This window comes from Hyla sarda, chromosome 1, assembly GCF_029499605.1.
Source record: "Hyla sarda isolate aHylSar1 chromosome 1, aHylSar1.hap1, whole genome shotgun sequence".
Classification (NCBI taxonomy): domain Eukaryota; kingdom Metazoa; phylum Chordata; class Amphibia; order Anura; family Hylidae; genus Hyla; species Hyla sarda.
Window position 1 is genome coordinate 131,214,301 of NC_079189.1, and position 16,702 is coordinate 131,231,002.

General features: G+C 43.0%; 1 protein-coding gene across 2 annotated transcripts in view; it reads left to right on the plus strand.

Moving 5' to 3' along the window:
- The first annotated feature begins 212 nt into the window (after positions 1–212).
- The window catches only part of NAF1 (nuclear assembly factor 1 ribonucleoprotein), a 128,799-nt gene continuing 112,309 nt past the window's right edge, over positions 213–16,702 (plus strand). For both annotated transcript variants that reach the window (XM_056561479.1, XM_056561487.1), the window contains exons 1-3: positions 213–324; positions 7,558–8,033; positions 11,853–11,994. In XM_056561479.1, coding sequence (XP_056417454.1) covers positions 7,564–8,033; positions 11,853–11,994 — 612 coding nt within the window. In that variant the 5' untranslated portion in view covers positions 213–324; positions 7,558–7,563. The remainder of the gene's footprint in view (positions 325–7,557; positions 8,034–11,852; positions 11,995–16,702) is intronic.

Below are 16,702 nucleotides of genomic sequence, written 5' to 3' on the forward strand. Positions count from 1 at the left end.
AAAAAGTAGAAATGAAAAAGACAAAAAGACTTTCTAATAACAAATTTTTCCTATTGAGGCACCTCAAAACCATGTGAAGTGTTACTTGAGATGACGTCACCACAAGTTCTTAGCAGCCTTGTCCTAACTACGCCTCAACAGATTCGAGCAACCAATGAGAAACAAGGACTGTGTAAAGCGTCCAACCCGTCAGCCAATCACAGAGCAAGGAGCGACAGGATTCATAACGAGGCTTGAGACGCAAAGCGGGGACAGCGTGTGGTGCACGCGTGTTGTTGCTGGATCTCCCGCTGTTGTTGCTGCTATGCTGGAGGAGTGAGACCGGTGAGTATGGCCCCTGCTACACTCGCCTCTAGTCACCGGCCTCCATGTTCATTGCACTCCTGTCTGTGTGGCTACGTCCCGTCTCGCTGCTGGGCAATGGAAATGACACCGGCTGGGAATGTGTACCGTGTTACTAGCTGGTGTATTACAGCATCAGGGAGATAGGAAGCACAGTGGGGACGGGCAGAACCCAGTAACAGAGGAGCCTGTGTTTCCCAACCGGAGTTCCTCCAGCTGTTGCAAAACTACAACTCCCAGCATGTTAGGACAGCTGTCTGGTCGTGCTGGGAGTTGTAGTTTTGAAACAGCTAAATGCACTCTGCTTGGGAAACGCTCACTGGAGCCCTGAGGACTGCAAAAGAGCATGTATTCAGTGTAGTACCAGGGATGGTGCCATCACATGACGTGGGGACATATTTTATCTAGTACCAAGGACGGTGCCATCACATGACATGGGAACATATTCACTGTAGTACCAAACAGGTTGCCATTTTGTGTAGTACCAAGGACAGTGTTTGGTACTAGAGTGAAAATGTTTCCATGTCATGTGATGGCACTGTCCCTAGTACAGCATAATGACATTGGAACATACCAGGGGCAGTGCTATAACAGCATAATGTCATATTTCAGTGTAGTACCAGGCACTGTGCCATCACATGACGTGGGAGCATATTCAGTGTACTACCAGGGACATGGGAACATAATTTGTGTAGTACCAAGGACTGTGCCATCACATGATGTGGGAACATATTCAGTGAACTACTAGGGACGGTGCCAACACATGACAAGGGAACATATTCAGTGTAGTACCAGGGACGGTGCCATCACATGATGTGGGAACATATTCAGTGTAGTACCGGACACTGTGCCATCACATGACGTGGGAACATATTCCGTCTAGTACTAGGGACAGTGACATGGAAACCTATTCAGTGTAGTACCAGGGACGGTGCCATCACGACATGGGAACATATTTGTGTTGTACCAGAGACGGTGCCATTACATGACGTCGGAACATATTCCGTCTAGTACTAGGGACAGTGACATGGAAACATATTCAGTGTAGTACCAGGAATGGTGCCATTACATGATACTGGAATACTTGTCCAAGGGACTAAAACAGGAGCACATTCTACTTTCCCCCATGACAATCCACTTTTCCTGGTACACAAAAGAGTATTAATGAAAACTTAAGAGGCAGACCTGAACACACTTTAACCCCTTAAAGGAGATGTCCGGGATGGACTATTCCTATTCCATTCTGCCCGGGCCGCAAAAAAAGAGAAAATAAACTTTCACTTACCTTCCTACATTCTCGCGGTACTCCGTAACAGCTGATCGGTCAGCTGAGCTGTCTACTTCCCTTAGCCTGGAACGTCACGTGGTGCTTCAGCCTATTACCGGAAGAGGCGGGACATCGCCACGGCCGGTGATAGGCTGAAGCACTGTGTGGCGCATTATCTTTATTCTGTAGGTCCATACGGTTATAACGATACCATACTTACATAGGTTTGATTTTGTCGTACTTATGAAAAAAATCATAACTACATGCAGGAAAATTAATACGTTCAAAATTGTCATGTTCTGACCCCTATACCTTTTTTATTTTTCCACGTACAGGGTGATATCAGGGCTAATTTTTTGCGCCGTGATCTGAAGTTTTTATCGGTACCATTTTTATTTTAATCTGAATTTTTGATTGTTTTTTATTCATTTTTTTTATGGTATAAAAAGTGACCAAAAATACGCTATTTTGGACTTTGGATTTTTTTTGGGTGTACTCCATTTACCGTGCGGTTTAATTAGCAATTTATTTTTAGAGTTCAGACATACGCGGCAATACCACATATGTTTTAGGGATCGACCAATATAGTTTTTTTTAGGGCCGTTACCGATAATCGGTGCAGGTTAGGGGCGATAGCCGATAACTAGAGATGAGCGAACTTACAGTAAATTCAATTCGTCACAAACTTCTCGGCTCGGCAGTTGATGACTTTTCCTACGTAAATTAGTTCAGCCTTCAGGTGCTCCGGTGGGCTGGAAAAGGTGAAGCTTTTACTTTCACTTTAGATGTGGCGATCAAATTTGATCGCCACGTCTAAAGAGTTAATGCCGGACATCAGCCCGATCGATGTCCGATTTTAGCCACGGATCCTGGTTGCTTAAATCACCTGCTGAGCGCGCGTCATATCTCAGGAGATGCTTATGGACGTTCGTAAACGTCCATATGCGTTAATGGGTTAAAGGAGTATTCCAGGAAAAAAAAACAACTTTTTTTTTAATATATCAACTGGCTCCAGAAAGATAAACAGATTTGTAAATGACTTCTATTAAAAAATCTTAATCCTTCCAATAATTAGCAGCTGCTGGAGTTGTTGTTCTTTTGTCTGGGAACAGTGCTATCTGCTGACTTACTTCTCTGCTGACTTCTCTGCTGACTTCTCTGCTGACTTCTCTGCTCTCTGATGACGTCTCTGATGACGTCTCTGATGACGTCTCTGCTCTCTGCTGACTTCTCTGCTCTCTGCTGACATGTCTCGGGAACTGCACAGAGTAGAAGAGGTTTGCTATGGGGATTTGCTTCTACTCTGGACAGTTCCCGAGACAGGTGTTATCAGAGAGCACTAACACAGAAAAGAACTCAACTTCAGAAGCTCTTAAAAGAAGTACTTAAAAGGATTAAGATTTTTTTTTAATAGAAGTCATTTACAAATATGTTTAACTTTCTGGAGCTAGTTGAGATATATATAAAAAATGTTTTTTTTTTTTCCTGGATAACCGCTTTAAGCTCCCACCCAGCCCTTCAAAAGAGCTATAAGACAGTAACTAAGAAAATAAACCAGAGGAATCAACAGTAACCATTACAGCTAAGGTGAATATTGCACAATACCCTCTAGGAGGGATTGAGCTTATCAGCGTCAGCCCAGTAGAGAAGATGATAATGTGTAGTAGGATAAGCTATGCTAGGAATGGTATTGTACATCGGGGACAGAAATGCTACTTCAGGTGTTACCCATGGGAGGGCAGTGTGGGCTAGAGATCCAACTCCCCATCTCTTACAAAAGGTGTATAAGTCTTACAATCCAGGTGTATAAGTTCAGGTAAATGCTTATATTCGACCAAGATGCAACGCGTTTCACTGCGCGGGCGCAGCTTCCGCAGGATGCCTGAGGAAGCTGCACTTGCTCAGTGAAACGCCTTGCATTTTACCTGAACTTATACACCTGGATTGTCTCTGTTCCGATCAGCGCCATAGAGTTCCCTGCCACCCACAAAGTTTACTGGATTGTACAAGTTTACAAGAGAAGGCTACAGATGGAAAACCAAGCTATCACTATCCTTCACTGCGTGCTGTCCATTGTTGCTGTCCAGTTTCTGTACGGTCACTCCCTAGATTATAAAACTGTGTAATCCCCTTTTTATTAGTCGAGGGCCTTTGGGAAAAGGCCAGAGTAGTGGAAGGGTAGCAGGATATTACGGGTAAAGTCTGGGGTTAAGAGACTGCGTACTTGGAGTCCTTTATAAAAATCTATATGGGGAAGGCCATACTTCTCTCTAACATGCGGAAAGTGTACGGTGTTCTGCTCATCAAGGAGGTCTCCTACTCTAACAATACCCTTCTGTTGCCAAGAATGTAAATTCAGGTCAGGGATATATTGAGTGATATAGTCCAGTGGCACCTCTCTCAATGGGACTACTCTCTTCTGTAACAGTTGCTGTAAGAAGTATCCCCATACTCTATCTGAGATGTTAATAGCCGTTAGGTGACAGGGAGCAGGGAAGGAGGGGCCACTTGCAGTTACTGGCAAGCGAGACCTGAGGGATATTGGGTTGGAGGAGGATTCCTCAATGCCTATCCAAGTTGGTGTGAAAGGTGCGAGGGGGGGGAAGTTGGTGTGAAAGGTGCGGGAAGAGGGGAACATCAGTTGGATACCCAGGTAAGTCACAGATTCCTTCTGCCAGTCCAGATCATACTGCTGCTAAAGTGAGTCTAGTGCGGTCTTGGGTAGGTAAATCGACAATATCTGCGATTTCGAGGAGTTACGTTTATAAAAGGATATGTCACTAAATTGTTGTAGTAGGGAGAATAGAGCAGGTAAGGGAGTCAGTTAGGGGACATCAGTTAGGGTAAGAATCACGTCATCTGCGAATAGCGCCAATTTATGTTCCTGACTACCAACAACTACCATGTATGTCCTGATGTGCTCGGATGACACAAGCCAGGGGCTCTATGGTAAGAACAAAGAAGAGCAGGGGTGTGAAAGGGCACCCCTGTCTCGTTCCGATCGGCAGGGTGAACTGGTCAGAAAGAGATCCATTAGCAAAAACCATTGCAGCAGAGAAACCATATACCTTCAAAGCGGAGAAGGCATACTGCCAGTCCACCCTGTCGAACGCTTTTTCAGCATCAAGTGTCAGAAAAGCCACTGGGGTCTGAAGGTGTTCAGTGTTGCAGGAGCGATGGTACTCGTCTAGTGTTGTCAGGAGCTGGACGTCCAGGGGGTGAAGCCAACTTGGTCAGCGCCAACCAGATGAGGTAGTAACGGCAATAGCCTGGAGGATAACATTTTTGCATATTATTTAACATCTCCATTTAAAAGAGATTGGTCTAAAATTATTTGGTATGGGGATTTACCAGGCTTATGGATAGTAGTGATAAGTGCTGTAAGCATTTCTTGATGGAAGGAACTGGAGGCCATATCTGTATTAAAATCTGTATGGAGGTGGGGCATCAGAATGTCCTTAAACCTCTTGTAATATTCTTTAGGGAGGCCATCAGGGCCAGGAGCTTTGTGGGAGGACAGGGATGCTTTAGCAACTTCCACTTCTTGTAAGGATATGGGCGTGTTAAGAGATAGAAGAGCAGAGTCTAAGAGTCGGGGGATGTGGCTAGAGTGCAGAAAAGAGTCAATAGCATCTTGTGTCGTCTGAGTCGTCTGGAGATTGTATAGGCTGCGGTAGTAAGTTTTGAAATGCGTTAGCTATCTCTCAAGGGGAAATTAGTACTTTTTGGGAGGAGGGGTGTTTCATTATACCTATGCGGCATTTAGCTCGGGGTGGTTTAAGGTGTTTGGCTAACAGGGCAGTGGGTTTATTATCCTGGATGTAAAATCTAAATCTAGATTTCCTCATGTTCGTTTCATATTGGTAGAGTAAAATTTGGCTCAAGTGGGTACACACATGCAGAAGTTGGGCATAGAGCTCAGTCTTGGGGGCAGCTTTATGTAAGGCTTCCAATGCAGCGAGCGTGTCAATGGCCTTCTGTAAGTTTGCTAAACGTTGCTTCTTGAGAAAGGATCCTAGGCGTATGAAAGCTCCTCTAGCCACCGCCTTATGGGTCAGTGTCAAGGAGGTGGTTATCACTTTAGGAGTAGCATTCAGCTGGAAATATTCCTTAAATGGGTTCTCCGGTGCTATCCCCTATCCAAAGGATAGGGGATAAGATGCCTGATCGCGGGAGTCCCGCAGCTGGGGACGCCCGTGATCATGCACGCGGCACCCCGTTTATAATCAGTCCCCGGAGCGTGTTCGCTACGGGTCTGATTATGGACGACTACAGGGCAGGCGGCGTGTGACGTCACGCCTGCGCCGGCGTGTGACGTCATGCTCCTTCCCGCAATGCAAGCCTACGGGAGGGGGCGTGATAGCTATCATGCCCCCTCCCGTAGGCTTGCATTGGGGGGCGCAGGCGTGATGTCACGCCGCCCGTAATCAGACCCGGAGCGAACACTCTCCGGGGACTGATTATAAACAGGGTGCCGCGTGCATGATCACGGGCGTCCCCAGCTGCGGGACTCCTGCGATCAGGCATCTTATCCCCTATCCTTTGGATAGGGGATAAGATGTTTAAGCACCGGAGAACCCCTTTAAGGGAATACTCAATGGTTTTGCTATGCTCTGAGTGAGCAAGGATATGTGTGTTGGCTCTCCATACAAAGTCGCTACGTTTGGGAACACAGTCGGAAAGGGACAAGAGGGCGGGGGCGTGATCTGTCCATGTCAATTCCCCAATCTCCGAATTAGCAACCCTCTCCAACAGGCCTCTTGAGACTAAAATTAGATCAATTCTAGAATACGTATGAAACCTAGGTGAAAAATAGGTAAAGTCGTGTTCTGAGGCATGGTAGATACGCCAGGCATTAAAAAGATCATATGCGGAAATCAGGTTGTTAAGGGCACAGGAGCGATGTCTAGGCACTCCCGAAAGGTCTGAGACTGAGTTAAAGTCCCCGCAAATAACAATTTCCCCCAGTTGAACCGAAGTTATCAATTTAAAAACCTTCCTCAGAAAGCGACTCTGCCGGCTATTCGAGGCATACAAGTTCACAAGAGTAAAAGGCACATTGTCAATAGTACCCACCAGATCTTCTCTGAAAGCAATCAATACCCCTCTCTTCTTTTTGGCATAGGGGGAATGTACAATCACAGGGAATTTCTGATGACGGAGAGGTGGTAAATTAGCTGCCGAGACGTGCTTTCCTGCAGACAGACTATCGAGACATAACGTCTCTCCACCTCCCGCCAGAGGAAATGCCGTTACTGGGGGCTGTTCAGGATGTTAACATTGAGGGACAAAATATCAAGACCCCATTCATTTAGCAGGAACTTCCTTCTGAGCCAGTTGCTTGCCAAAGCAGGTCACTGCGGCAGCTGGTGATTGTCTGAGAAGGTAGTTCCTATATGATCCAAGCGTTGTGGGAACCAGGAGCCGATGGATTGTCAGTTGCGGAGGATCAGGGAAGATGTTATGTTTGTTTGTTTATTTATTTATTTTTTTATATCACCCATTTCCATCTTTTTTTGGTGGCTGGAATATGCCTTTTAAGGCTGTTAATGCATTGTGCCATATTGTCTTTTACAATATTCATACTGTTCAAAGCAATAATTCTTCTAATAATAAGCCAATTGGCAGATCGTTCATTATTGTGAAAAGAGGCAAGCTACTTCTAGACGGTTCTCCCAGCACCTCCGCTTCTTGGGCTTCAGTATGTCTGATCTTTTGTGTGTCATTTGTGGATAGTCAGGAGATCACCATACACATTACTATGTGTGGGCAGCCTTATGTGCTTGACATTTGGAAGGCAGAGTTTCCCTTTGGCTGTCATTTGTCTGCAGTAAAGGCTTCACTTCTTAAGTACTCAAGATATTTCTGATCTTGCCTTACATTTTCAAAGGTTTTACTTGTGTTATTGTAGCCTGTTTATTAACTGTGCTTCTCTTTATGGATTATAGAATACCATGGATACACAGGAGGAAATCGCTTTACCTGAAGGAACTGTTGGTGAATTGCAAAACAACAATAACCTTCTTGAAGGAGAAGATGAAAAGACCTCTGTAACTGAGTCAAATATTCCCGATAAAACACCACTGCCTGTGTGTAATGACAGTATTATACATACTATCTCAGAAAAGACCCACGTTGTATCCATAGGAGGCTCTTCAGATGATAATGTTGGAGTTCCAATTGTGCCCCAGGTAACTGAAGTCTCTGAAGAGGATAGACAGACTGGTAAGATTCAGTCTTTGCCTTGTAACCTGCAACCAGAGCAAGAGATGGAGGTAGCTGAACAACTGGAAGGCTTACACTTCAAAAACCATACAACGGGTGAACACCATGAAGGTACCTTAAATGATTGCCCTCCGGCTTGTGTTAAAATAGTGGCTTATGAAGATGAAGACAGTTCTTCAGAGGATTCCTCATCAGACAGGTAGGCTACTAAACCACTGAAAGTTAGTAAAGTAATAAACACAGGCTTGTAACGTTGTAAATGTGTTTTGACCTAACTTGATAAATCAAAGTATAGTTTCTATAGAGCTAGTATCTCCTAGTGCTTTTTCTTTTTAGTATACCTTCCTAGATAAGAGGGACCATGTTAAACCACTCCTCCAAGCTTTGTCCAATAACTAAAACGTTGCGGCAACATCATACAGCTATTGGTTATAATGCCTATAATGATCATGACTGGCATTTGTGGGCCCTACCAATTTCGAAAGGTAAAAAGTTTTGAGACGTGGTGATTGATTGCTCCCTTGGCAACCACATTAACCCCTTAAGGACAAAGCGTTTTTCTGTATTTGTACTTTCGTTTCTTCCTCCTTGCCTTTTAAAAATCATATCCCTTTCAATTCTGCACCTAAAAATCCATATGAGGGCTTGTTTTTTGCGCCACCAATTCTAATTTGTAATGACATCGTTTTACCCAAAAATCTACAGCGAAACGAGAAGAAAAATCATTGTGTGACAAAATTGAAGAAAAAACACCATTTTATACATTTTGGTGGCTTCCATTTCTACGCCGTAAATTTTTCGGTAAAAATTACTTATCTTTATTCTGCAGGTCCATATGGTTAAAATGATACCCTACTTATGTAGGTTTGATTTTGTCATACTTTTGGAAAAAATCATAACTACATGCACAAAAATTAATACATTTAAAATTGTCCTCTTCTGACCCCTATTACTTTAAATTTTTCCGCGTATGGGATGATCTAAAGTTTTAACCTGTAACACTTTTGTTTTGATCGCTTTTTATTCCTTTTTTTTATGGTATGAAAAGTGACCAAAAATACGCTATTTTCGATTTAGAATTTTTTTTGCGCATACGCCATTGACCGTGCAGTTTAATCTACAATATATTTTTATAGTTCGGACATTTGCCCACGTGGCGATACCATATATGTTTATTTTTATTATGGTTATATATTTTTTATATCGAATTTGGGAAATGGGGGTGATTTAAACTTTTAATAAGAAATGGGTTAATGTATGTTTTTAAACTTTTTTTTTAAAACTTTTAATTTTTATTTTTTATTTTACACTTTTAGTCCCCTTATGGGACTTTTAGGAGGAATAATTTCATTCCTCATACAGATTAATGGGATTACATACAATCTCATTCATCCGTTTGCTCTGCGCTTGCCAGGCTTTATCATTCTGAGCAACGGAGTTGCCGCAGCGGGAGAGGTAACCCCTCAGGCTACCTCAGCCTGAGGGCTTACCTCTCCTGCGCTGGGGGGGGGGGTTTGGGCGGCGATCCACCCCACTGGACCACCAGTGACTGGATACCGACACCTTATAGACGCCGCTGTCAACTTTGGCAGCGGTGATCTAAAGGGTTAATATCTGCCCTCGGCCGCATGTCCGCTATTAACGCTGGCCCCTAGCTACAGGAATCAGCTGGGGGCCGGCCGGTATGACGCGGGCTCGAGTCGGGAGCCCGCGTCATACCCCGTTAACGGCCATTAGACGAGCATAGACGTCCATGATCCTTATCGGGTTAAGCATTCTATGTCTAAAAAGCATGAGCCTCCCTTAGAAATGTATAAATTTATGGGACCAGCAAAAAATTAAAAACTTTTACTGCACCCTAAATTAACTCACTGTCCATTGCCAGAAATGTTGTGCTGTGAGGAAATTGGAGGATATTTATTAAAACTTGTGCAGAGAAAAAGTGGTGCAGTTGCCCATAGCAACCAATCCGATCACTTTTTTTCTTTTTTAAATGGGCATCTGAAACTACAAGAAACAATCTGGTTGCCTTGAGCAACTGCTCCACTTTTGTTCTACACAGGTTTTGATAAATCTCCCCAATTGTGTGTATGATGCCGCAGCAGATCACTGGGCTCTTCATCTGTATATGGTATGTCATCGCTGAGACCAATAATTGGCTGCCGCATCTCATGCATAATGCATAATACATCATTGCAGCACTTCCAGGAGTGGCAAGTTATTTTTTTTTTTACCAACTGGAAAGCATCTTCAATTTCAGCATTTTCTATGCAATTTATCATCTGATAAAGGTGTCAATGCAGTGTATTTACCTTTTCTCCTGGCAGTATCGCCCATTTGAAGTTTAGTGCTAGATTGCGAGCCTCAGTAAATTGTAAGCCTGGAATCTAACAGTGTGTAATTTGAGATCAGTCTCTGCAGACAATTTTGTTCCCAATAAACTCTTAACAACCAGCGAGCTGAGCATAGCTTGCCTTTCAGTAATGCTCTATTTACTCTTAAGTCTATTTTACTGTTATATTGTAAAAGCAAGTAAGAAACTTTTAGACATGAAGTGCAGCCTTCTGTGTTTTTGTAAAAAATACTATTCTGCTTCTTTCATGCTTCACCTGTTCTTAAGAATCTGCTTTCAGTCATTTAATGAATGTGAATAAAGACAAGTGTGGTTCCATTTGATTTACCATTGTTCTGTTTAAAACACTGCAATGAAATTTGAAATTTTTGTGCCTATTTTCCTTTTGTGATACCAGCAAAGATATCTAGAATGACGCACTCACCCGGTCAGTAGAAAACTTGCTTTATTTAATCAACGATACAAACTTGTGGGAGAGCAGACAGGATCGGTGCAAAGGGGGAGTGTCCGGGTGACTGTCCATATCACACAGGTAGCGCTTTGTCAGGCCCCCTGAAGTTATACGTGCGCAATACGGACCGTAGCCCGAACTCTCTCCCTTTGCACCTCTTCCTTCCACTCTCCCGCATGTTTGTATTGTTGATGAAATAAAGCAATTTTTTTAAGCTACTGAGTACTGACCGGGTGAGTGCTCCATTCTATATATCTTTGTTGGTGCCACATCTGATGTCTGTGTTGTCAGCACCGAAAAGTTCGTAAGGATATGCTATAGGAGCTGCATAGACTGCATATTCCATGCTAGCAGTGCCAAGTGTGGAATCCTTTTTTTTACTTTTATTGTTTGAGAAGTAAAGTTTTTACTTCTAAAACAATTCAGTTTTTAATATTAATAACCTATGCCTACTCCCATTGGTTTAGGTCTGGCTTCAGTAAAACCTACGACTTGCACAAAGTGTAAGGGGTCCCTTTTATGGCGCTGAAATAAATCAGTAATCTTTTCCATGCATTGTGCAGTATTGCTGTTTGGGGTTTAGTGTCCCAAAACTGCTGTGTAATAAGGCAAGGCATATTCTTCTTAGCCTCATTGGTCCAGTGTTCATCTACCAGAAGCTGTAGGATAAGAGTTCGGAAGTCTGCTTCTGATGAGTTACATATTAATTACCTTTTTTGTATTTTTGTGTATTCTTATTTTGTTAATAAAAACTTACTTTGGAGAAATATTGAATAATAGAAGACAGCAGGACTAGACAGGCTTTATAGAGGGTTAAAGCTGTACACTTGTGGTGTAATGTCCCCTAACAAGGTGACAGGGGCCCTTTAAATTAGATATGACTCTTTTATAAAAGGTGATTATTCGATCTATAAACATTTATTGCCCCTTGTGAAAGACCCAGCGACCAGCCAACGGATGAACAAATGCTTGTCCTTCAGCGGACGGCATCTTTAATGCAGGCTTGAAAATCATCAGTACTTGTACCCAGCAGTTATCTGCCGGTGTAAAAGGACCCTTCGCCTCAGACATGTATTTGTGAGAAGCTTTGACGCACACACATTTCCAAATGACCTGCTTGACTTTAACAAAGAAAATGATAATCCATTTTCTGTTCTCTCAATTAGAAAACCTTTTTTAAAAGCATTAAAAAAAAGTCAGTTTGTGTTTTTCAGTGACTCTGATTCAGATTCATCATCCTCATCTTCTACATCATCATCATCGTCATCTTCTCTGTCTTCAATGCTCCAACTTGAGGAAGAACCAATAGAAAACATTGACGTTCCTTTAAAGACTAAAGATGAGCTACTTGTGGATGTGAGTACATTTTATCACATTAATATTTTTTGAAGTCTAACCACTTTTATGGTGATTTATGACATTGCTGACAAATCCCAGGTTGCCATGGCAATGTAAGAATTTTGTCCTTGCACCTAGGTTGTTTTTCAACAGTGTTTTACCACAAACCCATGGCACTAATATGCTGCACCCTGTGTGCCATCCCATTCTGTGTACAAATGTAGCTCCGCTTTTACATTTTAAAGAAACCATATCTCAAAAAGCTGAAACCCCTAACACTCTTTTCTGGTTCCTAAACAATTTTGTCATGCCCTGTACCTTGATACTAACTTCAAACCTTCAGAAGAAAAGTCTTCATATTTAAGTGCATGCACTGACAAAAAAAAAAAAAAGTTACCTTTAAGGACGCGTTCACACGGACGGATCCGCAAGATAAAATACGCCGATGATGGATCCCCACATTGTACCTCCATCTGTGCCTGCCCATAGTAGCAATCCACCACTACGAGCAGACACGCTGCGATTTGTGAGTCGCCACACACATGCGCAGCATACTCTAACACATTGCAGCTGTTCTCGGCCTAGCTCAGTGAGCAGGGCAAGCGGCCGCGATGTGTGCGAGTATACTGTACAGCACACATCGGAGTGACGGATTGCCTCTATGAGCACTCACAGATGGAGGCACAATGTAGGGGTCCATCGCCGGTGGATCTGCAGCGAAAGTACGCTGTGGATCAGTCTGTGTGAATGTGGCCAAAGGGTGAACAGTATTCTGCGCATATATGATGTGCAGGATTTGAATTTAGTTTACATTGAAATCTACAGCTTAAAATCCTGCGCACCAGATATGTGCAGGATACTGTATGTGTAAATTCACCCTAAGGATAGGATCACACGTGCTGTATTTTGATGTGTATTTGCTGCTGCATATTTTCCTACCCATTGACTTCAATGTGTAGAAAAATACCCAGCTAAAGACTGCACCTGTGACCCTACCCTTAAAAAAAAAAAAAAAAAAATATATATATACTCCACGTTGCGTGGTATGTCAATAGTGGACATGGATTTTCACAATATCATAGAGTGGGGCGTGGCCTTGAAGGCAAGGATGCTGAGGATAAAGGAGACAAAGTTGGGAGGGGATGACAGGTTTTTCTTCACTTCCTGCTTGTCTCAGCTTATTCCAACAGGGAAAATGGCAATAGATGTTGAGGTAATAGATGTATATTACTATAGAGTTGGTCTGTCCATGAGGGGACAAAATATAAGTTATTTTTGCTCTCCGAAGTACCCCTTTAAAGGAAAACTGTCAGAATAGTCACCAGCCCAAACCAGTGGTACTGCCTGGTAGTGCGGTTGACACTGAGAAAAACAATGCTTACAATGCCTGGATCCTTTGCTCCATTCGTCTGATATCTCCTTCTTTCTGAATATGCAAATTAGGAGTAAGTGTCACGGGTGGGGTTACGATTCAGCCTTCGGGCACTGTGACGTCAGCGCGGTTTCTTTGGCTCTCGGCCCGGCTAATCATTATTCACTCCCTCTCTCCCTCCTCCCTGCTCTGTAATCGCACTTACTGCTCATGTGCTACACCCAGAAGTGGCCTCAGTGCGGTTATGAAGCCTGTTATGAAGCCGCTCTGAGGCAGCTTCTGGGTGTAGGCAGGAGGCTGCACATGCGCAGTAAACGCGATTACAGAGCCGGACCGAGAGCCGAAGAAACAGTGCTGACATCACAGTGCCGAAAGGCTGAATCGTAACCCCACCCGTGACACTTACTGCTAATTTGCATATTTAGAAACAAGATATCAAACGAACGGAACAACGGATCCAGGCATTGTAAGCATAGTTTTTCTCAGCATCACCTGCACTACCAGGCAGTACCACTGGTGGGTGACTTCTCTGACAGTTTTCCTTTTAAGAATCGCCTCCTATTCAACTAGAACTGATACCATGTTGAATCATCTTCTTGCTTTGAAACTGTATTATATTTTGTTCATCGCTGTAGATTCCTCACTAGTCTGAAATCTCTTTTTACATGTCTGTAATTTCCTGTTGATATATTTTTGTAATTAAGTATAAAAGATCAGAATTAAAGGTTCATTGCATCTGTTATCCTAGAATTCTACCAAATTATTGTATTTATATGAAAATAACAAGAACATTATTTAGCCATTATCACTTAATTATCCTATTAAACAGTTTACAATATTACATCTGTTATTTGAGTTATTACAGAGCTACCATGTAGTCCTTTAGATATGGCATACTTGTTGTTTTCTAAATCGGGGCACATTAGCCACTTAATCTTTTTGGCTGAAGAGGGGTATCATTTTAAAGGAGTTCTGTTGTGAAACATAACTTATCCCGTATTCAAAGTATAGGGAATATGTTATAGATCACGGGGGGTCCAACCGCTGGGACCCCTGTGATCTCCTGAACAGGGCCTCGACAGTCTGCTGGAAGGGGTGTGCTGACACCTGCAGGAAGCAACGTCCGACACGCCCCCTCCATGTATCCCATAGATGGGTCGGAACAGCCGCTTCCGGCAGACTGCCGGGGCCCAGTTCAGGAGATCGCAGGGGGTCCAGCAGTCGGACCCCCCGTGATCTATAACTTGCCCCTTATCCTGTGGATAGGGGATAAGTTATGTTTAGCTGCACTACTCCTTTAAAGCATTTAAATTGTTAGATTTTATATTTATACTAGCGGAGTACCTGGCATTGCCCGGTTTTTCCTTCCTAATCCTTGTTGGGGAGGAAAATAAACAAAGATGGAAGCTTTTGACTTCATATCCTGTCCTCATATATTGTTGTCATATCCCAACCCCATAACCCGTCCTCCCATCCCGTCCTCATATCCTGACCTGTAATATGTGTACCAGGTATTGCAATATCTCCAGCCGTACGGAAGTTACATAGTTAGTACGGTTGAAAAAAGACATACGTCCATCAAGTTCAACCAGGGAATTGAAGGGTAGGGGTGTGACACGATATTGGGGAAGGGATGGGATTTTATATTTCTTCATAAGCATTAATGTTATTTTGTTCCAGGAATGTATCTAATCCTGTTAAAACTGTAAATTTTTCCTGCTGTGACCAGTTCCTGAGGTAGATTGTTCCATAAATTCACAGTTCTTATGGTAAAGAAGGCGTGTCGCCCCGTGAGACTAAACTTTTTCTTCTCCAGACGGAGGGAGTGCCCCCTCGTCCTTTGGGGGGTTTAACCTGGAACAGTTTTTCTCCATATTTTTTGTATGGGCCATTTATATACTCCTCATAACTAAGATGTTCCATGCCCCATATTAGTTTAGTCGTGCGTCTCTGCACCCTTTCCAGCTCCACAGTGTCCCTTTTATGGACTGGTGCCCAAAACTGAATAGCATATTCCAGGTGAGGCCGTACCAATGCTTTATAAAGGGGGAGTATTATGTCCCTGTCCCTTGAGTCCATGCCTCTTTTGATACATGACAATATCCTGCTGGCTTTGGAAGCAGCAGCCTGACATTGCATGCTATTCTGTAGTCTGTGATCTACAAGTACACCCAGATCCTTCTCTACCAGTGACTCTGACAGTTTAATCCCCCCTAAGACATACGACGCATGCAGGTTATTAGTACCCAGATGCATAACTTTACATTTATCCACATTGAACCTCATTTCCCAAGTGGATGCCCAGACACTTAGTCTATCCAAGTCATCTTGTAACTTATGCACATCCTCTATAGACTGTACCGTGCTACAAAGCTTGGTGTCATCTGCAAAGATAGAAACAAAGCTGTTAATGCCATCCTCTATATCATTGATAAATAAATTAAACAACAGCGGGCCCAGTACTGAACCTTGGGGTACACCACTAATTACCGGGGACTAATCAGAGTACGAATCATTGACCACCACTCTCTGGGTACGATCCATGAACCAGTGTTCAATCCAGTTACAAACTAAAATTTCCAAACCCAAAGACCTTAACTTACCTGTCAGACGTCTGAGGGACAGTATCAAATGCTTTAGCAAAATCCAGAAACACTAGGGGGGAGATTTATCAAAACCTGTCCAGAGGAAAAGTTGCCCAGTTGTCCATAGCAACCAATCAGATCGCTTCTTTCATTTTTAACTAGGCCTCTGCAAAATGAAACAAGCGATTTGATTGGTTGCTATGGGCAACTGGGCAACTTTTCCTCTGGACAGGTTTTGATAAATTTCCCCCTAGATCCACAGTCATTCCTCTGTCAAGGCTTCTACTTGCCTCTTCATAAAAGCAAATTAGATTGGTTTGACAACTTCTATCCTTAGTAAACCCATGCTGGCTATCACTTATAATATAATTATCCCCTATGTATTCCTGTATGTAATCCCTTATAAGTCCTTCAAACAATTTACCCATAATGCACGTTAAACTTACCGTTCTATAGTTTCCTGGCGAAGACCTAGAGCCCTTTTTGAAGATTATGTGGGAACATACATTTTCCATTGATTTGCAAGGGACAAAAACACCGACCCTCACAAATGGGGGTAGGTAAGGGTTAAATTAATTATCCTATATTTTAAGTGGACATATAAGTAACATGTGACCAAGCATTATGGAAATATCTCCAGCCGTTTGGAAGTTATGCTGTAACATATATTTCCCATAGACTTTTATGGGACTTTATACATAAACCCCGCCCCGTGGCAAATGGGGATCAGTAAGGGTTAAATCACCTATCCTATGTTTGTTGCTGACAT